General features: G+C 35.7%; 1 protein-coding gene across 6 annotated transcripts in view; it reads right to left on the bottom strand.

The window, feature by feature from the left end:
* The window catches only part of WDPCP (WD repeat containing planar cell polarity effector), a 493,313-nt gene that overhangs the window by 255,807 nt on the left and 209,573 nt on the right, over positions 1 to 27,933 (bottom strand). For all 6 annotated transcript variants that reach the window (XR_004443968.1, XM_033239210.1, XM_033239211.1 and 3 more), the window contains exons 11-12: positions 25,390 to 25,578; positions 21,582 to 21,705 (exon numbers count right to left, since the gene is read on the bottom strand). Coding sequence is in view for 5 of the 6 variants with exons in the window: in XM_033239210.1 (XP_033095101.1) it covers positions 21,582 to 21,705; positions 25,390 to 25,578 (313 nt within the window). In the remaining variant the exon portion in view is untranslated. The remainder of the gene's footprint in view (positions 1 to 21,581; positions 21,706 to 25,389; positions 25,579 to 27,933) is intronic.

The following is a 27,933-nucleotide window of genomic DNA, read 5'->3' on the forward strand; positions in this document are numbered from 1 at the left end:
GCTACTCGGGAGGCTGAGGCAGAAGAATTGCTTGAACCCAGGAGGTGGAGGTGGCCGTGAGCTGCCATCATGTCACTGCACTCCAGCCTGGGCGACAAGGTGAGACTCTGTCTCAAAAAAAAAAAATTGTACTTTATAAAATAACATTTCTTAGGAGAGCCAGACTAGCAGCTTTATATATACGTTAAAAAGAAGTATCTATGAAAACATTTCTAAGAATTATTTTTCCTCAAAACAGTACAAACCAAACCAAACCTTAGCTTTGAATTAGATTTTAGGCTGAATAATGGAAGTCTGTGTCTTGTTATAACTTCAGTTATGCAGTGGTTATGCAAAGAAACTTAAGCACCAATATTGTACAGTTAGCCTCAACTAGTACATAATTCTCTATCTGACAAAACCTAATGAAGAAGACTACTTTGACTCCTTTCCACAAACACTTGTTGGCTTTTTCAATTCTCTAGATTCTTTCAACTGTCAAAACATGAAAAAATTCTTAAACTGCTACCATACCTTATGCCAAACATAGGTTTAACAGAGATTTGCCTTAGACATCTATATCCAGTGAGTAATCTCCATTATTCTTTCCTCCCAAGGAAAATCTTTATATTTTACTAACCCCTTACTACTTAGCTGTGTCTCAGGAGTCAGTGTTTAGCTCTTAATAAAGGCACGTGGTGCATTCAATGCAAATTGCTTTCAGCTAAAAAGAGATGTTAATTTAAAAACGTAGATAACATCCCATGGCACCTGTTGTTTCACACTTCTTTTGCTCAAGCCCCAGTGGTCAAAATCCCATCTTTTATTTCAATAATTTTCTGCAGCTTTTCTTCCATTCCAGCTGTAGGTCTTTCACTGTGATGATCATTTAAACTTAACAGAAAAGCCATGTTTTACTGAGCAAAACTATCAGGATGACTACACAGAATCAATGCAGGCAGCCCTAAGTCACTGCTCTAATTTAAGAATGAAATATGTTCTAGCCAAAATTGACAAATGGGATCTAATTAAACTAAAGAGCTTCTGCACAGCAAAAGAAACTACCATCACAGTGAACAGACAACCTACAGAATGGGAGAAAATTGTTGCAATCTACTCATCTGACAAAGGGCTAATATCCAGAATCTACAAATAAACAAATTTACAAGAAAAAAAACAAATAACCCCATCAAAAAGTAGGTGAAGGATATGAACAGACAATTCTCAAAGAAGACATTTATGCAGCCAACAGACACATGAAAAAAATGCTCATCATCACTGGCCATCAGAGAAATACAAATCAAAACCACAATGCGATACCATCTCACACCAGTTAGAATGGCAATCATTAAAAAGTCAGGAAACAACAGGTGCTGGAGAGGATGTGGAAAAATAGGAACACTTTTACACTGTTGGTGGGACTGTAAACTAGTTCAACCATTGTGCAAGACAGTGTGGCGATTCCTCAAGGATCTGGAACTAGAAAACCATTTGACCCAGCCATCCCATTACTGGGTATATACCCAAAGGATTATAAATCATGCTGCTATAAAGACACATGCACATGTATGTTTACTGCATCACTATTCACAATAGCAAGGACTTGGAACCAACACAAATATCCATCAGTGACAGACTGGATTAAGAAAATGTGGCACATATACACCTTGGAATACTATGCAGCCATAAAAAAGGATGAGTTCATGTCCTATGTAGGGACATGGATGAAGTTGGAAACCATCATTCTCAGCAAACTATCGCAAGGACAAAAAAACAAACACTGCATGTTCTCACTCATAGGTGGGAATTGAACAATGAGAGCACTTGGACACGGGGCAGGGAACATCACACACCAGGGCCTGTCGTGGGGTGGGGGGAATGGGGAGGGATAGCATTAGGAGATATACCTAATGTAAATGACGAGTTAATGGGTGCAGCACACCAACATGGCACATATATACATATGTAACAAACCTGCATGTTGTGCACATGTACCCTAGAACTTACAGTATAATAATAATAAAAAAAGAAAACCAAGAGAGCAAATGGACTCTCTTTGAATATATAACCTAAAATTTGAAACTGTAAAATTTAATCTATTATACAGAATTTTTTTTCATAGTTGTTTAAATTTTATTGTTTGCAATTCTAGAAAAATATCATGTTGGAAAAGTAAGCAGTAACTTAAGTAACCTTTTATTTTGAAAAATGTAGAAAAATGACAGGAATTCTAAATTTTTGTGAATATTTTACCCAAGAAGTGTGTTTTAGAATCTTTTGAGATTTGAATTCAAAAATATTGTTGGTCAAATTCTTTCACTGTTTAAAGCCAACAATAAAAGAATAGGAAAAGAAAGTAGTTATTTCCAACTCTGTGCTATATATATTAATATATAGCATTATATATATCTTACTGTTATATATAACAGTAAGATAACATCTAGAAATTATATCTTAAAACCTTCAGAGTAAATTAATAAAAATTCAACATACTTCAACAACAACAAAAAAGAATGAAATATGTTCTAATGATAAATGTCAGTTATCTGGATGCAGTGTCTGAATAATTTTAACTACAAGAACAGGAACTTGGGAAATTAACTAAATGTATGTCTGTCTTCCAGCTGTGTTGCAGATCTTAGTAGAGTGTTTTCATGACAGGACAAGATGGAAGAAAAGAGAAGGACCAGGTCAGAATTCATAGTGACCTTAATCACCTAGTACATGTAGTCAGAAAAGATTAAAGTTCTTTAATAGTAACTGTGAGTCACTGGAAATAAAATTCATAAAATTGATAAGATGGTGAGGGACTAGATGAGAATATTCAGAAACATTTACAGAGTGGATCATACAAAGAAATCAAGACTAAACAGTGTAATATTGTGGCCAAAATAGCTACTGAGATAATACATGTGTAAATTGGACTATCCTGATACTGATCACAGGCTCCTAATCCTAAATTACACCAAGCATGGGGTTACAGCCTCAATAACTACAACAAAGTAGACTTTTGAGCTCTATTCTTCACTCTTGGCATAGTGCAAGGCATATGGTAGACAAGTACTTATTGAGTTAATGATGTTTGCAAAATCTAAAGAAAAATTTGTAGAAGATTATGAGGAAAGAAACAATAAAGTGGGGAACATGAAAATAAAGCCAGTTAAATCTAGTGCCATTTAAACTATGCACATGTGTCACCATTTAGGGTAGAACACTCTCCCTACTTAATTTTATGTTGGTAGCACATGACCTGCTCCAAGCACTAGCCTGATTCTTTAATTTATTTGTTGTTGTTGTTGTTGTTGTTGTTTTGTTTGGTTTTTGCAAACGGTGCAAGTGAGGGGGTGAAAAGAGATAGGAGCAGTGAGGACAAGGCTGACAAAGGTTAAAGCTGTGCTTCTCAGAGCGAGAGTGGTGAGGCATTCAAGCTCCAAGATTCACAGTATCTCAGGGCATAGAAGCGTCACCTAAAAATGTGGGCTTGGGGAGGAAGGTTTTGAGCTTTTCCTTTTTTCCCATGTTTTAAAAATTGATATATCATACTTGCATCTATTTTGGAGGTACATGTGATATTTTGACACCTGTGTACAATGTGTAAGGATCAAATTAGGGTAACTGGGATATCTGTCACCTCATTTATCTTTTCTTTGTGTTGGAAATGTTACACTTCTCTTCTAGCTATTAATTATTTTGAAATATACAAGTTACTGCTGACTATAATTTTCTTACTGTACTATTGAATAAGATAACTTATTTTTGAGGGATTGCATTGGGGAGTTATACATGATATAAACGTTATGCACATGTACCCTAGAACTTAAAGTATAATAAAAAAAATAAAAAATTAAAAAAATTTTAAAAAAAGATAACTTATTTTTTCCATCTAACTATTTTTTGCAACCAATTTTTTCCTCTTTAATGAGGTATTGTTACATGCATATCCTGGTAAAATCAGTAGAATCCCTCCCCCACCCCCCTTTTTTTTTGGTCAGGTGTATGTGTGGGTGTGTAGAAAAGAAGTCGGGGGTGAGGGGAGGGGAAGGGAGAGACAGAGAGAGAGATTATCTGGAAATAGAAAGTAAAACAATATTCTGCTCAGAGTGACTAGAAAAAGTGTTATTCTTCTTTGGGTCATCAGTGGTGTTTATTAATACTGTAGTCACCAAGACTATGAATAGTACCGAGTACTGCCAGGAGAACAAATTGTGCTAATAATACTGATCTTCTTAGCTCTGCTTGTCCCCTGTGGTCTGAGTGAGCCCAATGTATGAAACTCTAAGGTGATCCCATAGATTTGAAAAATGAGCTGGCTCCCTCAGAAATTAATTTACTTTACATGAACGTGAAACTTTTTGCTTCTATAAATTAAATCAATTTTCTTTTCTTTTTTTTCAGAGATGAGGTCTCGCTCTGTCACCCAGGCTGGAGGGCAGTGGTGCAATCATAGCTCACTGCAGCCTCAAACTCCTAGGGTCAAGTGATCCTCCTACTTCAGCCCCCTAAGTAGCTGGAACTACAGGTGTGAACTACCATACCCTGCTAAAAATTGGTTTTCTTAACAAGTATGATAAAATGTTTTATTTACAAACTAGATTACTCTTAGGCATACTTACTGCTTCAGTTTCCCTATAACATGAAAGTCCTTAAGACTATAGTTCAGGTACAATTTTAGTACTATTATTCATTTGTAATTAAACAACTTAAGAATTTTGAAAATAAGAAAATAAAAGAACTTAATTACCACTGTTCACATCTGGATAGATATACTTCCACCTATTTAGTTAGTTTTTTTTAATATGGACAAAATAATCACTCTTGTTTTCGTTAAATGTATCTGTGTTCATAAAAATAATTCAAACAATACAAGAAGCACAAAGATGGAAATATATATCACTTGCACTTTGCAATACCCAGAAATTAACATGGTTCACATTAGATATGCATCACCCTCCATATCTTTTATGAGTATATAACAAATAGATGGAGGGATACGAAGGGATTCTTCTATGTTAATAGGTTTATGTTATACGTCCTATTATTAATAAAGAGTATTATGGCTGGGTGCAGTGGATCACACCTGTAATCCCAGCACTTTGGGAGGCTGAGTTAGGCAGAATGCTTGAGCCCAGGAGTTTGAGACCAGCCTGGGCAACATGGTAAAACCCTATCTCTACAAAAAATTTAAAAATTAGCCAAGTGTGGTGGAGTGAGCCTGTAGTCCCAGCTACTCGGCAGGCTGAAGTGGAAGGACTGATTGAGCCTCAGAGGTTGAGGCTGCAGTGAGTCGTGAACAGGCCACTGCACTCCAGAGTGGGCAACAGAGACCCTGTCTCAAAAAAAAAAAATAAAGAAAATAAAGAGTATTAAATTTAATTTTACTTAAAAAAGAAAAGCAAAATTTTATAGGAATTATTAACCTTCAAATACATGTTTCCTGATCATACATTATTTTCTAAAAGATCATACATGTTTCCTGATCATACATTATTTTCTAAAGTTAAGAAATTATGAAGAATTTTTTTTTAACTACTCATATGACTTTTAAACAGTATTCTGGACTCTTTGTTTTGAAAGTGATAACTGATATTTTCTCCATTTCTCTTTTCTCCAAATTCCAATTTTTATCATATAGTTGTATTTTTACATTAACCAAGATAATACCCAATTTTTGCCAGGCACAGTGTCCTGTGCCTTAGTCCCAGCTGCTCTGGAGGCAGAGCAAGGAGGATTGCTTGAGGCCAGGAGTTCAAGGCAGACATGCACTATGATCATGCCTGTGAACAGCAACTGCACTCCACCTCCAGCAACACAGCAAGTGCCTGTCTTTAAAAACAATACTCAATTTCTTTTCTAATCATAATATCTATGGTTGTTTAGCATTAGTTACTCATAAGTGGATTGCTCGCCACCATGACTCTTTGTTTTTTCATTCAGATTCTCCATTTCTGATAAGTCTTCTATTAACATTTGTTGTTAAGCAGTTTTTTCATGAAGGACTCACAGATGCTATTATTCTCTGAAGACTTACATGATTGAGAATATTTGCCTGTTGCCTCTAAACGTGACAAAAATCTCAACTGGGTATAATATTCTTGGGTCATACTTCTAGATTTCTTTTTTCATTTCAGAGACTTTTTATTGCATTATATATTTGAGTAATCTTCTATTCCTATTAGTTTAATGCTGAGTCATCTGTCTTCTATATCAAATACATATTTCTAATTGCCTTAATCTCTTTGTGTTTCATGTGCATTCACTGTGATCATTTCAAGTCTGTCTTGATTTTCATGGTTGTTTGTCTTTTTTTTTTTTTTTTTTTTTTGAGACGGAGTCTCGCTCTGCCACCCAGGCTGGAGTGCAATGGCCGGATCTCAGCTCACTGCAAGCTCCGCCTCCCGGGTTTACGCTATTCTCCTGCCTCAGCCTCCCGAGTAGCTGGGACTACAGGCGCCCGCTACCTCGCCCGGCTAGTTTTTTTGTATTCTTTTAGTAGAGACGAGGTTTCACCGTGTTAGCCAGGATGGTCTCGATCTCCTGACCTCGTGATCCGCCCGTCTCGGCCTCCCAAAGTGCTGGGATTACAGGCTTGAGCCACCGCGCCCGGCCGGTTGTTTGTCTTTATTCCCTGCCTGTCACCTGTCCTACCTCTTCCCCAACTGACACATAGCTCAATGCTACTATATGTGGACCCAAACCCACCACTGCGATAGCACACCTAGGTTGGTCCATGTCTGTAGTGTTTCGTGTGTCAAAATTACCTCTTAATCTATTCTCACAATAAAACTCTCCACTAAGTGCTAGGACCTATGAAATCATTTATTCAATAACCTCTTGCTTATGAAAAAATTAACACAATATTACAAATGGAACTCTTCTTACATCTTCCTTCTCTTTCCTTTCGTATTCAGACTGCATGTTCCAAAAAACTATCTCTTGCTGTTTAGTTTATAACAGGTTGGCAAACTTTTTATGTAAAGGGACAAACAGTAATACACTTTGAGGGATATATGAACCCTGTCACAAGTAAACCCTGCCACTATAGTGTGAAAGCAGCCATTGGCAATATGCAAACAAATGGGCTTGGCTGTGTTCCAATAGAACTGTATTTACAAAGATGAGAGGCAGGTTGTAATTTGCTGACTCTTGTTTTATACAATCAACTTTGGCAACTGCAGTCAAAGTAAAGGTCCCTGGCCATGTACTGACTTGGAATGGGTGGACTGAAATAGCATTGCTGTAAGGATTATATTAATAGCCAACTAGCACAAATTTGAACTCAGCACCTCATGGCCCATGTGGAAGAATGAGTCAGTGTAGGTAATGTGCTGACCTAGCAAGGTCTCTTCAGTGCCAGCATTCTAACCAGTGGTATGCTCTACTAAAGCGATTCAGAAGGCTTTTCTGCTGTATGTAACCCCAAAGAATGGCAGGAATTTACTACAGCTATAACAAAAACGGTAATAATATTCAGTTACCTTTTGTTAAGAACTTTCAAATATTTCATTTGAGCTCAATAACTACTGTAGAAGTATGCATGGTAGGTGTTCTCTCCATGACAAAGTTAAGAAAAGTGGTAACTACAAAAAAATTTAAATTCCCATTCTTTTTTTTTTTTTTTTTGAGGCGGAGTCTCGCTCTGTTGCCCGGACTGGAGTGCAGTGGCCGGATCTCAGCTCACTGCAAGCTCCGCCTCCCGGGTTTACGCCATTCTCCTGCCTCAGCCTCCCGAGTAGCTGGGACTACAGGCGCTCGCCATCTCGCCCGGCTAGTTTTTGTATTTTTAGTAGAGACGGGGTTTCACTGTGTTAGCCAGGATGGTCTCGATCTCCTGACCTCGCGATCCGCCCGTCTCGGCCTCCCAAAGTGCTGGGATTACAGGCTTGAGCCACCGCGCCCGGCCTAAATTCCCATTCTTATAGCAGATTAGAAGTAGACTATGACCTCTAAAACCATTGATCTCTTAGGACTGGCATTTTTGGGGTAGCCCTTCTTTTTTCCTAATGGTAAGACTAATCAGAGCACCAGTATTTTTTGAAAGCTCCTCATTACAGCTTCGCTCAGCCCGAAGTAAGAGAAAATGGCTCTATGCAGACATTAGACAACTGCACAATGGCTCAATGCAGAGCAGCACCCTCAACTGACATCACATGGTCCCATTTGCCTAACCACTCCCAGAACTAAGTTTCATTGTAAAAAATGTAAGCTCATTTAGTAGCATGTAGCCAAGCTATGGTTGTAAATATTACTGGACGTCTCAGATAAACACTCGTAAATTTATTTGAACCTACAGTAAACTATTTGTGTGGCATTCTTCATGACTTATTACAGATATTCCTTAATTGTTCACTGAGAACTTGGAAAATTTTGAACCCACTAGATAGGAGAAGCTTAGCTTAGGACACTGAGACTTGACTTTTGTACTCAAAGGAGCCTGATAAATAGGATCACAGAATCTCATGTTGGAAAGAACCTTAAAAGTATGAGGAAATCTCACATACCTCCACTAATTCTCCCAAATCCAGGATGACTCTCCTACTAGTTTGATGGTGTGGGGTTCTGTTTAATTTTTAAAAGGAGGCATTTTGTTTCAAAATATATACTGTCAATGAAGGGCAGCATCACCTTCAAGGGGGCAAAAGTTGGTGCTTAAGGACTGAAAAAACTCTTAGCTAATAACAGTGATTTGTGTCCCTCCAAAGCTCAGCCCTACATGAAAAGTCTTATTCCTTAGCATTTAATTGATCTTGTTAGAAAGAAATTAAAATCACTTATTTTAAATTTAACTTAAATATATTTTTCCTCCTTTAGGGGGCAATAATGAAAAAAGGTTGAGAAATGCTGTTCTAAAGATCATTTAGTCTATCTTTATCTAATTCATATATCTCTAGAACACTGTCATCAATAATAGTTAGCATTCATTGTGCCCTTATTATCTGCCAGATTATACCCTAAATTCTTGTTACATGAATTATTATATTAGTTCTCACAACACCCCAGTGTGACAAGTACCATGATTGTCCTTACAAATTAAGAAACTGAAGCTAAGATATATTAAGAATGTCCTCATATTCAAACTTTCGTGTTGTTATCCTCTATACCATACTGCCCTCTACACCAATATGTATCTCCCTTTTTATCAAATACCTCTAGAAGAAAATTCGTTGTATCCTGAAGTGGTTTATTTCATAGTATGAAGGTGAAAGGTATAGACTCTGAGGTCACACAAAACATACACACATCACACACATGGACTGAAGTTCTAATTCTAGTCTATCACATATTGTGGTTATTGAGCAAGTTATTTAATCTGTGTACTAATCTATAAAATAGGAATAATATATGGTTACCTAGTGGAATGTGAGGTTTAAATGAGATCATGTTTATAAAGCCCTTAGCTTTGACCAGCACACATTAAATAGTAGTCATTCAATCCATATATTTATATGAATATATATATTCATTTATATATATGAAATGTATGCAATCATCATTCGTAAAAAAAATAAAGTTAAAGCAGGTGGTAACAGGGAGTACATGGGAATTATCTGTTCTTTCTGGTTAATACTGCTGTGAAACTAAAGTTACTCTAAAAATAAAGTTTATAATTATTTAAAAATCAATAAAAAAGAATTTCATACATAAAAAAATAAAACAACAAGATGCCAAAGTGTTGCCAAATGTCAACACTTTAAAATACTGATTATTTCAACTGTGGGTGTAGTAAGTAAACTTCACAAAAAAATAGTGACAGGAATATATGACAATATGTATCAAGATTCCTTAAAATGTATACACACTTCTGACTCAGTAATTCCATTTATAGAAATTTATTTTCAGGAAATAATCAGATAAATGTACAGAGAAATGTGTGATGTGTGTATGTTTTATACACACACAAATAATGTGTGTGACTTTTCTACTCAAAGGAGCCTGATAAATAGGATCACAAAATCTCATGTTGGAAAGAATCTTAAAAGTATGAGGAAATCTCACATACCTCCACTAATTCTCCCAAATCCAGGATGACTCTCCTACTAGTTTGATGATGTGGGGTTGTTTAATTTTCAAAAGGAGGCATTTTGTTTCAAAATATATATTGTCAATGAAGGGCAGCATCACCTTCAAGGGGGCAAAAGTTGGTGCTTATTTTTGTTTATTGCAGCACTGTTTATAGTAGCAAAACACTGGAAATTGTTCATGTCTATATATAGCAGGATGGTTGAATAAATTATGGTAGTCTATCCTTAATAATGTGTGATGTAGATCTATGTTTATTAACATAAATAGAAGGCCATAATATTTATGTCTTGAAAAAAAAATCATGTGTTATTCCTGTAATCAGAAAGCTATTTTTGCTTTAGAAAAAACATAAGTGTTCCAAAGAACTATAGTGGCTGGGCAGTCTATGGATCAGGAAAACCTGAATTAATGGGAGGGCTTTAGTTTTAAACAACTTTTATTTATTAAACCTATGAACCAAAAGACAAATACATACCCTTCCATAGCAATAACCACATGTGATCAGAGTGTTCATTAAAGATTTCACAAAAGTGGCCGGGCACGGTGGCTCAAGCCTGTAATCCCAGCACTTTGGGAGGCCGAGATGGGCAGATCACAAGGTCAGGAGATCAAGACCATCCTGGCTAACACGGTGAAACCCCGTCTCTACTAAAAAAATACAAAAAACTAGCTGGGCAAGGTGGCGGCGCCTGTAGTCCCAGCTACTCGGGAGGCTGAGGCAGGAGAATGGCCTAAAACTCGGGAGGCGGAGCTTGCAGTGAGCTGAGATCCAGCCACTGCACTCCAACCTGGGTGACAGAGCGAGACTCCATCTCAAAAAAAAAAAAAAAAAAAGATTTCACAAAAGTGATGTATTTTTTCAACTAATTCAACACTGCTGAGGCCCATAAACATGTGATCTTTGAGGAATGCTAATATTTGTTACCTCATTATAATTTAGACAGGTGACCTTCAGTTTCCAGGTATTGACAAAACTTAAATACCTTTTTTAATAAAATGTAATGAGATAGAGAATAAGGACAAGAATCTATAGCAAGCTGAATATTTTATTAGTTAAACATGCATATCTATGGAGAAGGAAAATGAAAGGGGGAGAATTCAAAACAAAAGAAATGAGTTGTACTTATCCTTGTCTCCTCTAGGAGACAGATGCTTGAGAGCACTTACTAGAAATAAAAAAAGATTATATCACCTGTCCATAGTTTTTTGAGTTCTACTAAGTTTATTTTTATTTTATTTTATTTTATCTCTTTCTTTATTTTTTTATTTTTATTTTTTGAGGCAGTGTCTCACTCTGTCGCCCAGGCTAGAGTGCAGTGGCGCAATTTCGGCTCACTGCAGCTTCTACCTCCCAGGTTCAAGTGATTCTCCTGCCTCAACCTCCTGAGTAGCTGGGATTACAAGTGCCTGCCACCACGCCTGGCTAATTTTTCTATTTTTAGTAGAGATGGGGTTTCACCATGTTGGCCAGGCTGCTCTTGAACTCCCAACCTCAGGTGATCCACTCACCTCGGCCTCTCAAAATGCTGGGATTATAGGTGTGAGCCACCATGCCCAGCCTTTTTTTTTTTTTAATTAAAAAATAAAACGGACTCGAGCAATCCTCTTGCCTCAGCCTCCCAAGTAGCTGGAACCACAGGCATACACCCGGCAAGTTCAGTTAAGTTTAAATATGTAATAATAGTGTAGAGGATTATTAAGGTTGTGTCTACATTGTATTAAACAGAAAGGAAATACAAATATATTTCACATCCAGTGACACATTCTGAACATTTACTGATGTTCATATTTTAAGTGTTACGGCCTTTCCTAGAGCTATGAGCTCTGCAGATGTTATAAATCTGCCAAATAAATTCTTGATTATATTTTCTCTGCATGTTTCTTTTCAGACTTCAATAGAGTAGAATATCTAACTATAAAATTCTAGATTGTATAAAGTATTCATGAATGTAAACAGCCAAAAATCATCGTATCTCTCTTAATAGCTGCAGTTTGCACATACTATGTATGCCTTTCACTACACAGTAAAAAAAAAAAAAAAAAAAAAGTTTTTGATTTTGACCATGTTGGTAAAGGCTGTCCTCATCCCACAGCTTTAATACAACTGTAGCTTTGTAATAGAAGTGTCTGTAGCCATCTCTAGTATATACTAATTTCTGCTGGTGCTATAATCAAATGTCCTTAAAGGCCAGTTACTTAATAGAGTGAATGTAGGCACTGTATGTCTTTTAATCCTCACCAAACTAAAGAGAGCCAAGCTTGCTGACAAGAAGCATGATGAGGTCATCAGCAGGGGACAGTCTGGAGTTTGAGGTCAACAACTGTCTTCATCAAGAGTATGGTGGGTCTGCAGATGCAGTTCACTCACTTATAAAAGTGGTCTTCTACCCAGGCCCTCACTCACTGAATAAAAGTACCAGAGAAGACAGCAAGGAGTTACAAGCAAAACAAAATGAGAGCAATAAACAGTTCTGAACAGATACCTCAACTAGAATTTGAGCAGAAAATACATTTTGTACATCCCAAATGCAAAAAATAACTAATGTCTAGAATGAAGAAAAGTCTTAAGATTCATTCATTCAACGTCACGCCTAGTAAGTAGACTATCTGCACTCTTACCTCTATCTGTACAATGAATCCAGTCTATTTCTCTCACACCAGAAAAAAGAGTTGTTAAAGTTATCACAGCAATGCAAATGGAACAGAGTGGGTATTAGGGTAGCTTCTTACATAATCATGATATTCCCTTTTTAACACTGCAGTTTTTACCCATTTGATTTTTAGACAAAATATCATTCATAATTTAGAACATGAACAACATAAGCAAAATGTAAGGACTTCTTTTACTGCTATTGCTACATATAGGAGGCAATGCTGTTAAAGGAAACCAGACTGCCAGATGAAAAACAGCATGGTTGCTTTGGGCCACACCCCTCACTCACACACCCAATTAGCTATGAAAGGGGAGCTTTAAGGAAGAAAAGCAAGGTATACAAAATTTGTTCATGTAATGACCATCCAGTTATTTATACCTATATTATGTCAATTTTGTTTGGTATCCTAATTTACTGATTAGTATAATAACTTTTCTTCGTATTGCCATTATGGTAAAAGAACCCTCATCCCTTGGCAGGAATCTAAAGAGCCCTTATACCCATGGTATTCCTTCCTAAATGGCCCTAACTGTGCCCACATAAAAACCAGCTCCTTCATCTATAAAATCACATTTTTTAGGTGCTTTCAGTTAAAAGACTTGAGGTTTTGCTGTTGTTCCCTCCTGCTTATTTCTCCTTTTGCCTTTTCATCCTTTCCCTAACCAAGAGTCTGTTCAGATGTGTGCAGACCACTCTAGGCTTAAACAACCTTTAAATCCAACTACCATACCGTACAAAGTCTCCTGGAATGCCATCATAATGAATCAAACTTCTTAGAATTTTTTAAAAATGTTAAAATTTCACGTTATTCAATGATTACAACTATGTAAAAAAAGCATTTGATAAAAAGGACTGAAAAAAACAACAACAACATAGAAAAGAGTTGTGTGAATATAGCAACGGAACCTCACTTGCCAAAAACATCTTGGGACTGTGGTTTATTTTATAGGAGAAACATTAATTAACAATTTATTTCATGTGTATAGGACTATTTAGATCTTCTGTTTCTTTTTTGGTCAGTTTTGGTTTTTATGTACCTAGGAAATTTTCAGTTTTCCCCATTTTTCAAGTTTGCTGTCATAAATTGTTCATGGTATTCCCTTTACTTTTTTTTCTGTTTGACTAATCTTGAGTCAAAGAAGAAATTTTTAGCTTTATTAATCCTATTTTATAATTTTGGTTTTTGTTACTTTATTTCTAAACATATCTTTATTTCCTTCCTTCTTTCTTCAGATTTATTTTACTGGTATTTTTTGCAAGTTTTAAAAATTTCATGGCTCATTAATTTTGAGTCTTTCTTCTTTTCCAAGAAAAACATTTTAAATATATATATTTCCCTTCATAGCCCTGTCTGAGAACTCACTTCTGAATTTCTCACTCAAACTCAACATTTCCAAAACCAAACTACTACTCTTTCCCCACATACCTGTTCTTTCTGGAGCCTTATCAATCTTGTCAAAAACAATTCCCAGGTCAAAACACTTGAAGTCATGCTTCACTTCTCTATTATATTCTTTATCCAATCTGTTAGAAAATCCTGTTGTCAAAACCTTTAATATGTTCAAAATCCAACACTCTATCTTCATTCCCTTTGCTACCAATCTGTAATTGGCCACTATTGCTTACTCAATTACTGCAGTAGCCTCCCAATAGGTCTCCTTCTCCTTGACCTTCTAAGGACAATTCTCAACACAGGATCTGAGTTATCCATTCAATAGATAGTTTCAAATCATCTACTGAGATCCCCTATTATTCAAGAGAATACTCTCAATTCCTTACAATAATCTACAAAGTCCTGTATGACCTGGCCACTTGCTGCTCTCTGACCCATTGTCTGATTCCTCTCCTTCTCATTCACTGCTCCAGCCACACTGCTGGGATTTAACTAATATTTTAACTTGTTAGTGAGGCCTTCCCTGGCAATCTTTTTTTTTTTAATAGTATGATTCTTTATTTTGTAAAACAAGCCTCCACTCCCCCAAAAAAGCCTTTTTCATAACAATTTGTATTTTCCAGGGCCAAGGCTAAGGCTAAGGTGAGATGAATGAGGGAGAACAAGATAATTTACCTCAGGAGTAAAATTTAAGAAATCTGGCAATCTTATTTAAAACTGCAGTCCACTCACCCATTATCCAGTACTTCCTAGCCCTGTCCCTGCATGTTCGCTTTCATGGCATATATCATTACCTGACATATTATGTATTTTACCCACTTACTTATTGTATTAGGCCATTCTTGCATTGCTATAAATACCTGACGCTGGGAAATTTATAAAGAAAAGAGATTTAACTGGCTCATGGTTCTGCAGCCTGTATAGGTAGCATGGTGCTAGCATCTGCTCAGCTTCTGGTGAGGCCTCAGGAAGCTTTCCCTCGTGGCGGAAGGCAAACGGGGAGCCAGCATCTCACATGGCAAGAACGGGAGCAAGAGGAGGGAGAGCCACCCATGTTTAATCAACCAAATATGGTCATTTGGGTCATGAGAGTAGAACCCTTATGGTTTGGTGCTGTCCTTGTGAACTCACTATCACAGGGAGCACCAAGCCATAAATAATCCACCCCCATGATCCAAATACCTCCTACCAAGCCCCACCTCCAACACTGGGGATTACATTTCAACTTGAGATTTAGGCAGGGGCAAATATACAAACTTTTTTCTTTTTTTGATCTGTTTTGCCCTTTGCCATATTCTTAGCTAAGTGCCTGGCATGTGGTACTCAGTAATTAATTGTGGAGTAAATAAAAATTAATCCTTGAAATTTTCATATATTGCCGGGCGCGGTGGCTTACACCTGTAATCCCAGCACTTTGGGAGGCTGAGGCAGGTGGATCACCTGAGGTTGGGAGTTCAAGACCAGCCTGACCAACATGGAGAAACCCCGTCTCTACTAAAAATACAAAATTAGCCGGGGTGGTGGCACATGCCTGTAATCCCAGCTACTCGGGAGGCTGAGGCAGGAGAATCGCCTGAACCCGGGAGGCGGACGTTGCAGTGAGCCGAGGTTTGCACTCCAGCCTGGGCAAAAAGAGCGAAACTCTGTCTCAAAAAAAAAAAAAAAAGAAAGAAAGAAAGAAAGAAATTTATGACCTAGAATATGATCAACTTATATGAATGTTTATTCATGGGAAAAAAGCATAGTCTTCACTTGTTGGACTCTACACATGTCCATTAAGTCAAGATTTCAATTATACAGTATTGTTCAAATCACCTATTTCCTGACACTTTGTTTGCTTAATCTATCAATTACTAAATGAAAGGAGTTAAAATTCTTTAACTATTGACAGTGGACTTTTGTGTACACTGAAGCTATGTTACACACATTTAGAATTGTTATATCTTCCTGGTGAATTGATTTTTCTGTCAATATTGATCTCTAGTAATCTCTACTAAAGATTTTGCTTTAAAGACTATTTGTATAACATTACCACTATAGGCTGGGCACTGTAGCTCATGCCTATAATCCCAGCACTTTGGGAGGCCGAGGCGGGTGGATCACCTGATGTTGGGAGTTTGAGACCAGCCTGACCAACATGGAGAAACCCCGTCTCTACTAAAAATACAAAATTAGCTGGGCGTGGTGGCACATTCCTGTAATCCTAGCTACCTGGGAGGCTGAGGCAGGAGAACTGCTTGAACCCAGAAGGCGGAGGTTGCAGGGGTCCATGATCACTCCATTGTACTACAGCCTGGACAACAAGAGTGAAACGCCATCTCAAAACAAACAAACAAACAAACCAACCCATTACTACTATATTAGTTCTCTTTGGAGTATTTATCTGGTATAAATTTTTTTACATTCTCTGACATTTAAACTTTCTTTGTTTGAGGAGTTTTTTTTTTTGTTTGTATTTGGTGTTTACTTAAATGACATATGGTCTTGCTCTGTCACCCAATGCAGTTGCAAGAACAAGGCTCACTGCAGATGTGAACACCCAGACTCAAGCGATCCTCCCATCTCAGACTTCCAAGTAGCTGGGACTACAGGCATGCACCACCATGCGCCTGGCTAATTTTTTTAAAAATGTTTTGTAGAGACAGCACTGCTCGTGCTGGTCTCAAACTCCTGGGCTCAAGCGATTCTCCTGCTTTGGCCTCCCATAAATGCTGGGATTACAGGTGTGAGGCACAGCACCCAGCTACCTTCTCTGTTTTAGATGTCTTTTTAAAAAAAAAAAAAAAACTGAGGAAAAAAGTCTGTTTTACATTAACAATGATTATTGATTTTTTGATTCATTGCTAGTATCTCATCGTGAGTTTTCTATTTTCCATCTTTTTTCCCATGTTTCTTCCCCGGCATGCTGCACTTTCTCCTAATTCTTGCCATCTTTGGGGTTTTTTTCTTTATCCAACATTTTTCCTCTCCCTGCTTGAAAATTATATACTCTATTTCTTTCCTTTTAGTGATTACCCTAGAAATTCTGTATTTCACTTACTAAAATCTAGAATTAATAAATATCTTTATCTTCCTCTTGAAAAGTATAAGGACCTTAGAATGCTTTAACTGTCTTCACTCCTCTTCTGATTTATATGTAGTTTTTGTCCAAGATTTTAATTTTTAACCCCCTGAATTAGACATTGGTGTATATGCTTTATAGGATCCATTTTTGTCAGGTTTCCACAAGTTTATGACTTTTTTTTTTTTTTTGACTACCATTCCTTTTGCATCTCATGACTTCCTTCATTCTAGTTCTCTCAGGAAGGATGTTGTCCCATTCAAGGGTTCTAGATTTATGTATGGACGTCTGATGCAACCTCCCATTCTGCATGAGCTCTCAGTTATGTCTCCTATCCTCTGAGTACCCAACCTTTGTAAACCAAGCACCTATCTTACTGAGAGCCAGAAGATGCCCTCCAGGAGAACGTTGAGTTTGCTTACTCTTGTGGAATCAAGCATCCTTGTCATTTCAGTCTATTTCCCTTACTTTACTGCCAGCTCAACTATGCTTTCAATAAATATTTTGAATATACTATTTAGCATTTTTTGGATGATCTAACTAGGAGCTTTTCTCTAAAAATCATTCTATCTTGTTGCCTTGAATGTTCTTAGGTTAACTTTTTTAGTATTCATGTTCTTTAAAATGATTTCATACAGATGTTGTATTTACTATATATGTTCCATCAGTGAAAAGTATAACTGAAAAAGCCATGTATACATGGAATTGCTTAAGAACTGTTTTAGTCACAAAATGATTTTTGTTTTGCCTATCATATATATTTTTATATAAGCTAAAAGCCATTTCCAAAAGATGGTCCTTTTTTTCTGAATTCTAAGTGTAAATATTGACTCCAATATATTATCCCCAACATCTTATAAAAATTTCCAACACAGAGCAATGTTAAAAGATTACCTACCATGTGTATTCTGACTTTATCATTTTATAATATTGCTTATCACATATCTACCTATCTATCCCTCTATTTATCCATCAATTCATATTACTTTTTGTTGTTACATTACAAAGGTAAATGCTGACATCAATACATTTCCCCACCAATATTTCATAAACAAAAAAAATTTATTTCTAGGCAATAAATCTCACATTCCCCAAATTTTGCTTATCAGTTTTATAAGCATTCAAAAAGCACAACTCTTTGTGCCACAATCACATAACAACATTTGAGTCAGAAAACAACAGTCTCACAGTTAACAAGGGGGAAAAGTTAAAAATAAATTATTAACTTTTTATAATACATTATATTTCCATGTTAGTAATAAGCCTCATATGTGGCACATTCATTTGAAATGTTTGCCCTTTCATTTCATCAATATTTACGGGTCCCTATTATAGTTTCTATTTGTTTATGATGAAAAGCTCTCACTTGCCATCACTTCCCTGTTCAGTACTTGTGGAAGACTACTCAATTTCATGGAGGCAGCTGACTAATTACCTTTTAAACTTAGTTTAGGCAAAGTTGCATTTACCTTCTGTAGGTAAGTGTCTTCCAGTTTAATGATTTTAGAAATTAGATTCTATCATCTCTTTAAAAATTTATGTGTTATAATAAACACTTTATTAGCTACCATATTAAGACTGTGCTTCTACTGTTTTCTCTTCCTATCTTTAACATTAGGAGCATAATTTACATTTCTAGGGAGCATTTCTTTATGAAAATTGATCACTTTGAATGCATACAAAAAGACAAGAAGTGAGTTTTCAAGTTTAGATTTGTTTCAATTTGGAAAAAGGCTTTCAGGTAGTTTTTTATATTTGTTAAAGACAAAAAAGACCAAAAAGTGTAAAGCAATGTCTATAGAATTCCTCTCCTCTCAAGAGAAAAACAAAATTCTATATAAAATATTTATTTTAATAATCTACATGGTATACTTGTGTATTATCACAAATTCGTACTATGACCTTACCCTTCATATGCTGGATTAAATTAAAACCAATTTAGTATTTTACTCTTTATCAAAATAATCCAATCCAGATACAGGCAATCTGAGTCCCATGTGAGTAATTTTAGGCACGCCCCTAATCTCTGTGGGGCTACTTTTCCTCATCTTTAATTTAAAATTCCCTATGATGGTCTTTTGTTTAGAGTTTATTCCATTATCTAATAAGGTTTCTTTTTTCAGAGTACTAAAATATTGACTAACCAAAGGACAGGGAGTAATGTAATTCTAGCACTTCACAAATACGAAAAGGTATCTGGCCTGTTTCTCTTCCCCTAAGCATGAGAACTTCTTGGTAGCACATTAAACAAAAGAATGGTTCCAACTTAAGCTATCTCATTTAATTTCTTCAAAACTTTTGTTTCTTTTTTCATAATACTGTATAGCCTACTATCAAAAGAAGAACTAATAAAACACTCATTATAATTGAAATAGTAGCAAAGTATGCAAAGGAAGAAACATGAAAAAGCTAGTATACCCCAAGGGAAAACATCCAGTTCCAGATGTAACCACATAGAAAAGCTAGAGAATAATAATAATAACAATAATAGTGACCTTATCAAAGTATGTCCAAAAAATAATTAGAAAACCATTTGAGAAAAACCAATGAACAAAAAATTGCACATTAGTAGAATAGAGCATCCTAGAGCCAGCAGGATGGTTACAAATATGATGCTTATGCAAAAACTAAATCACTATATATAGTCTCAGAGGCCAGAGACAGTGAGGACACAAAGAATATGCTTCCAAAACTTCTGTTTTATTCACTTTCATCTTTTTGGGCTCTTTAGGCAGGAAGATAATTAATTAATTTTCCCCAGACACAGAGAAACAAATATTAGCAATGAGAGCAAAGAACAAAGCTCTAAGTCCAAATAAATGTGACGTTAACCCCAGCACTTTCACCATATGTTCATTCATAGAAGACAGCCTCATTTATATGAAGAGTCTTGGAATATGCTAACGTCATTCAGATGAAAAGGCAAGATTCAATTACATATCATAACCCTTGCAATATTTTAACATTTCTCAGTTTCTAAAACTGCTATTTTCCAGACGCTTCACTGCTTGGTAGACTTCAAAATGCCGCTTTATATATAAAAATCTAATTATAGAACATGAATATCTACACAACAATGCAACTTCTCAAATCTTGACCAATCTGAAGTATCCCCCTTCTTTTTGGGCAGTCAAAAATAGTTATCAGTCTACTCTTAGGTGAATAAAAATTTCCAGTTATTTTATAAGCTAGGATCTAAAAAATACACAACCAATAATAGATAAATGGTTTTAAGGGAAGAGTAAGGAACAGGGAATCAAAATCAGTTCAAAGATCTGGCACCACCAAAAACTTGTTATTCGATCTAAGCAAGCCACTTATCTATGCCTCAGTTTACTCATTTGTCAAATGATACTACTGCTTTAACAGGGATTTCTGAGAACAAAATAAGAGAATATACATCAAAGCCCTTGAAAGAGTGAAAACACTATAACAGATTATATTTTAGTAAAATTAAAAGTCTAAAATCAACTCCGTGATGTAATCCTCCTTTTTGGTACAAAGTTGAAAACTCTGTTACTTTCCATTATACAACATATCATATACAAAAGTATACTATACATATATGTATACATACATGCAAAAATACACAGACATACCTATATGTATGTGTATATATACACATAGTTAAAAAATAATTTTTAATATACCCTGATATTTACCACTCATCTTAAGAAATACAACATTAACTAATACCTTGGAGACTATTATATGCTTATTTTATCATATTTCTTTTCCTTCACTCCAGACTGCTTTAAATTGTGTGCTAATTGCTTGCTTGCTTTTACTTACAGTATTGCCACATTTATGTATGTATCCCTAAATTATCCATGCATTCATCTTCCTTCTTTCCATCCATTAGTCCTGATTTCTGAACTTCATATATATATATATATATACTATATTTTTCCTTCAACTTCTGTAATACTTAGAGAAATTTCTTGACATTACTTTTCACATTATTTTCTAAGGTTAACAAAATTTGTTATACCCATTTGAAGCAGAGAAAATGGGGTACAGTGAAGCTAGAAACTTGCCACATTATGAGCAGGCAACGGACAAGTTTTTCTACAGTAATTCTGAAAGAAAAACAAACCAATGACGGTCTCAGAGCTTTACAGAACATTCATATCATTAGCTTCAATTAAAAAGAAAATATTTACTTAGTGCTAGTAGCACAATTCCAGTTAATATTTCTACATTGACTTTACATAGCTGATATTTGTTCTTTCATATTAAAGGGGAAGGTATATTAAAAAGTACTGATGATATAAAACCCCCAAATAATATTCAACTATTTCCTTAAAATGAAAACAATAACAAATTAAATAAGATCAAAAGAAGATGTATATTTCTTTGAAGAGATGGACTGTTAGGAAACATGTAGCCTTACTATGGAGTATTTTAATTAAAGAGGGTGTCTCCTGAAATAAGTAATTAGTCTGACACTAATCAATCCAAACATATCATTCACCTGAGCAAGTGGTGGAAGAATCTCCTTGCATATTTGCTGATTTGGTCTCTATATTCCAATATAGTGGTATCCAGAAGTGGTCTTGTTGGAGCATAGAAGGTTCCAAGGCTTGCCTCAAGCTGTGCTGTGGAATTCAAACATAGCAGCACTAAAACAAGTGAAACTCCATCAATTACAACAAAATACTCATGTTTGCAGTCAGTCAGGTTTTGCAAACTTGGATGAAACGTGAGCTTGCAGGAAAGATGAAATTAAAATATGACAGATGGTACAAAAACAAACCTGTGTATAAACTTTCACTTGAGGCAAAGCTGACAATGACTCTGAGCAACAAAAAGCTGTCAAAACTGAAGAAATCCATAATGAACCAACCTCTCACCACAAATGGGTAATTAAAACAGTGACTCATCAAAGTAACACAGTTTGAACTAGTACTTCCAGTAAAATCAACTCACAGTGTGCTAAACATTTACTCTCTTTGGCTAAAAGGAGAAAACTGACCTTTCTTCATTGGGAATTGGAATCGATATAGCAGAAATGTTTTTTAAAATAATACAAATAAACAGCCATATTGGAGTAGAAATATGTCTCTATTGCAATTTTAAGACAACCGTGAATGTCCCTATATCTTCCCTAAGTTCTGCCCTAAACAGCAAAAGTCTTGGTTTTATCCAAGTGTGAAAGCTAAGACCTCTGGGAGAGGAAAGAAGGACTGGAGAGGCAGGTTTTAATAAACTAGAGGGCTAATATTGGGGGAAAGGGCACATTTTGCCTGTTTCACAATTTTACAAAGACATGCTCATGGGACTAGGTTTTTTTCCCAGAAATATCTGGAAGTTAAATAATTACCATAATGGTGAGAGTAAGAGTATGTATGAGAACACGACAGTTCACAGTAAGACTCCTCTGATTTTTATGCTACTAGCACTGAGTTGAATAAACAATTCCTTATTTAGCAAAACTCTTTAGTTTTAGGCATATTTGGGTTTGAAAGTATTAAATGCCTCATCAGAATAATTACTATGGACTTGGCTAAGCTGTTAGTAATTTCTTTTTTTAATCTCAAATCTAGACAGTAAAGTAAGATGAACTTTAGGGGTATTTTCTTTCAAAGCAGCAGTCAATTTAGATTAAAATTGAATACAGCAATGCTATTGTAAAAACAAGCCAGATTCTCTTCCCATTGCTTGTTTTCTTGACAGCATGTTTTGTACATCTGAAATGTTCGAACCTACACGGAATACTCATAACTCCCAGCACAGTTATAGATTCATTAGCTAGCCCAGCTTGATGTTTAAGGCAGAAATGAAGATCTCAAAGATAACTACAATACGGCTACAAATAAAAGAGCTCACTGGGTTCCGCTAATAAAAGGAAACATATTACCATGTCAAATTTGTTAGATTCAGATAGAATAAGTCTCAAGAGAGAAAAAAAATTCTGAATGTTTTAGAAATATGTTTTACAGTTACTTGGGGGAAAATGCACATACCTACTTAAAATGTACATATTCTGATAACCCAGCATCATGCAAAAATTTTATTTTAATAGCCTAGTATCATACAAGCTTTTTATTTCCCTATCTCCCCAATATGGTTCCTTGAAAATATCAAGAATCTGATAATGCCCATTTGTATATTCCCTAATAATCTTTCCTATAACACAGTAATCTTACAAGACAAATTCGCTAAGGTGCTAGCAATTTTTCAGTGTGCTGAGAGTCAATATTTTATCTTTTCCATATTTCTTCTTGAACTGTAAATTTATGATCTCTTATACAGATTGTGTATAACATAAGCATTCTTTAGGGACCTTGCTTTTTAAAATTTTTTCTTTCTTTTTTTTTAAGTATACACTCAGTCATTACAGTATATCAATACTAAGAAATAATTAGTTAAGATAACTCTGCAGGCCGAGCGCGGTGGCTCAAGCCTGTAATCCCAGCACTTTGGGAGGCCGAGACGGGTGGATCACGAGGTCAGGAGATCGAGACCATCCTGGCTAATACGGTGAAACCCCGTCTCTACTAAAAAATACAAAAAACTAGCCGGGCGAGGTGGCGGCCGCCTGTAATCCCAGCTACTCGGGAGCCTGAGGCAGGAGAATGGCGTGAACCTGAGAGGCAGAGTTTGCAGTGAGCTGAGATCCGGCCACTGCGCTCCAGCCTGGGCAACAGAGCCAGACTCTGTCTCAAAAAAAAAAAAAAAAAAAAAAAGATAACTCTGCAGGCAGCAATATTATAGAGTACCTTGTACCCTAAAATTATGGAGTTATACTCTTCTTTTTATTTTTAGCTAATACTCATTGAATACCTAAGTAGTGGGCCATACACTAGGCATTTTCTCATTGTAAAAATAATGCAATTTCTTGGCCAGGCGCAGTACGGGCTCATGCCTGTAATCCCAGCACTTTGGGAGGCTGAGGCAGGAAGATCACTTGAGGCCAACCTGGGCAACATAGTGAAACCCCTCTACTAAAAACAGAAAAATTAGCCAGGCATGGTGGTGCACATCTGTAATCCCAGCTACTCAGGAGGCTAAGGCAGGAGAATTGCTTGAACCCAGGAGGCAGGCATTGCAGTGAGACGAGATCATGCCACGGCATGCCAGCCTAAGCAACAGAGTGATACTCTGTCTCTAAATATATAAGGAAAAATATTGGAATTTCCCTAGATAAATTTTGACTACCTCCAAAAAGAACATTCAATTAATATTAAATAAATATTTATTGTGGGCCATGTGTGACTTGGGCCAAGACCCATGATATAGATTTCCTGGAAGAGCATGTGCTTACTAATTATTCTTCTCTAAAATTAATAAAATGAAGGTTACCTACAAAATTCTCTCCAAACAACTTGTTTATTTTGGCAATGTAATAAGGTGGGATAAGAAAAATCTATAAAAATGCAAAGAAATAGAAAAGAAAAGCTCTCCAAGTAAAGACCTTTTGACATATTTCCTGTTCCTCCTATCTTGTAAATTACCTAGGGACAGTTTCTCATTGGCCGTGATTTTCCGCCATTAATGTCAGTGCTTACTACAAAGATATGAAAGATGCAAATGTTAGAATGTTTAGGTGCACTGTACATTAAGTAAATAACTTACAAGAAAAATAATACTGGATAATTGGCAAATATAAAGATTTATTTCATTATTGTATGTGTCACAGCATTCCCCACTGCCCAACCCCTGACCTTAGCTTTTTTAACTTCTCTTTTAAAATTAAACATCTTAGATCCTGATCGACAAAATTACTTATTGGGCAAAGGTAAGGAAATTCAAGCAGGCAGAAGAGAGTGTCACAACTAGAAGTCAGAAGGAAAACAAGAAGAAGCAGCCTGGGCTACAATTCAGATATACAAAAAAGTAAGTGTTAAGGACTATTGTCTGGACAGAGGACTTGGGTGTGAGAAAAAAATATTGATGTCTAATGTGAGGGAGGAATAAAGACCTTTGTTTGGTGCTCTTTGTCTAGCAGACCCCACGGAGTACATGAAATTTTTGATCAAAGTTTGAAATCTGAGCACGTTCCATCTGTGAGCTTAGACTGAGTTGTACAATTACTGCAGTATAAGTTCCAACATAAGCATATACAGAAAAGTTGTTCTTTATGTTGACAAATACTATACAGTAAGTACCACATGGGAGCAATTATTTGATATCTGATCCTTTCAGTTTTAATAGAGCACTAACATTTTTATCATTTATTCTCCAATGCCATGACTCAAAAACAACCTCAAAAAATAACTCAATAAAATAGATTTCATGTATATACAAAACCCATCTATGAAAAATATTTCAAGTCTGACCTTCTCTCTCTGGAGTGAGCTTCTGTCTAAGAAGATGGTTTACAATGGCGCTCATGCTGATAAAGCACTGATGGCCTAGAGTGTCCCAGTTCATGCTGCTCAGGATGTTTATTGCCTCACAGATCTCATCACAGTGAATGTACTGGAAGATGATGTCTACCAGGCCCAGCTGTCCTTGAGTGAAGACACCTATCACAAAACGTGGAAAACCAGGTGAATCTTTTAAAATAAAAGTAGAATAACAAAAAGAGTTAACTTTTCCATAAAGAAAAAAACCTATATTGCTTGCATAAGTACTAGAAAGGTGGGACTGATCTCCTTCTCAACTAATATTTGCTGTAAGACACACTGGTACAACAAAAACACATCTGTTGATCCTTTTAAAATGAAAGAAAACTCACTTTTACTCTTAGGACCAAGAGCATAAAACAAAGACCGGGGGGTGGTATTCTGTTGTGGTTTTATTGTCTTTTAAATATGGCTGACCTCATTTGAAATTAATAATTTCTGTGTATTAAATGACAATAAGTACTAGAGCTGTTAAACAAGATTTTTTGCTTGTTTGTTTTATGTAACTTTTTTAATCTTTTCAAAATGGTAGGTTACAAAATCTTTTTTTCTTCAATGTTTACTGATTAAAGTCTAAAAAACTTCCTCTCAGTACAAATAATCATGAAAGAAAATGAAAAAACATGTGAAATTACTTTCTAAGCCACAAAGTATTATAAAATATTACTGTAATTCTTTTTATTACTATCATCGTCATTTAACTAGAGTAGTTATAGGCTTCAGGATTTTAAAAAATGTATTAGGACGAGAAAGATGCTAAAATTCTTCATACTAACTTCAAATCACATCAAAATGAAAACTTGTGCTATTAACAGGACTCAACTTGATAGGGAATCTAGGGAATTGCCCTGACTATACTAAGCAGTAAAACTTTACTATTCCTTTTGTGTTGGTAAAATCAAAGAATGTGACTGTCCAAAAGCCTTCATGAGCCTGCAGTCAAGCATTGGAAGTCCTCATAAATCAAGGTGATTCCTCAGCAGTAGATATTAATCCATAGGAACTTTGCAGGAAACCAAAAATATCTGAAGTCTGTTAACTCCACCTATACCCTATTAATACTTCTACTAGTAACAAGAGAAAGAACTCATCTATTGAGAAGAAAAGCTAACATATAATCATAATAAAATCATTGAAAAGTGATAAAGAGAAAACTTCAAAAGGCAACCATAGGAAAAACAAATACACTGGATATACAAAAAAGCAAAGATATGAATGATTACAGACTTTGCATCTAAAATTATGTAATCTAGAAAACAATAACAAGACATTTTAAAAGTACTGAGAGGTAAAAAGTAAATTAATCTAGAATTCTACACCTTTACAAAAACGATCCAAAATTCATGAAGATAACAATCCTTAAATTCACCTAATAACAGAGCTGTGAAATAATAAAGCAAAAATGGACAGAACTAAAAGGAGAAAAACTCAGATCTAAAATCATAATTGGTGCCTAGGGGTGGTGGCTCATGCCAGTAATCTGAGCACTTTGGGAGGCCAAGGCAGGCAGATCACTTGAGGTCAGGAGTTCAAGACAGGCATGGCAAACATGGCAAAAAAGTCTTTACAAAAAAACACAAAAATTAGCCAGGTGTGGTGGCAAGGGCCAGTAATCACAGCTACTCAGGAGGCTGCAGCAGGAGAACCGCTTGCATCTGGGAGGTGGAGGTTGCGTTGAACCGAGATCACACCACTGCACTCCAGCCTGGGTGACAGAGTGAGACTCTGTCTCAGTTAATCAATCAATCAATCAATCATCAATCAATCAAATTATAATTGGAGATTTCAGCACTTTTACTAATCAAGAGAATATATAAGCAAAAAATTCATAAGTATAGGAAATACTTGAAAAACACTATCAATGAATTTGACCTAACTGACATTTATAAAATACTGCACCCAACCACAGTAAAATACATTCTTTTTAAGTGCACAGAGAACATTGAACAAGATAGAACATATTCTGGGTAATATAATGAAGCTAAATACATTTAAAAGTTTTAAAATCACAAGAGCATTTTCTCTGACCACAACAGAATTAAATATCAGTAAGAAAAATTATCTGGAAAATCTCCAAATATTTAGAAGTTAAGCAACATCCTTCTAAATAACCTATGGGTCAAAGAAAAAAATGTCACAAAGTATATGAGAAAATATTTTAATTGAATTAAAGTAAGACCCAAAGTAAACAGAAGGAAATAATAAAGACAATAGGAAATAACAAATACAGAAAAATCAATGAATTCAATAGCTTGTTCTTTCAAAAGATCAGTAAAATTGACAAACTTCTGTCTCAGCTGAGAAGAAAAGAGAGATGATACAATTACCAAAATAAGAATGATCACTACAGAACTACTGACATTTAAAATCAGTGAATAATTAGTTTTTATATGAATAAATATAACCTAAATGAAATGGATTCCTTGAAAGACCCAAACTATCAAAGTTCACTCAAGAAGGAATAAACTTGAATGG

Source organism: Trachypithecus francoisi, unplaced genomic scaffold, assembly GCF_009764315.1.
Source record: "Trachypithecus francoisi isolate TF-2019V2 unplaced genomic scaffold, Tfra_2.0 Lachesis_group17, whole genome shotgun sequence".
Lineage (NCBI taxonomy): Eukaryota > Metazoa > Chordata > Mammalia > Primates > Cercopithecidae > Trachypithecus > Trachypithecus francoisi.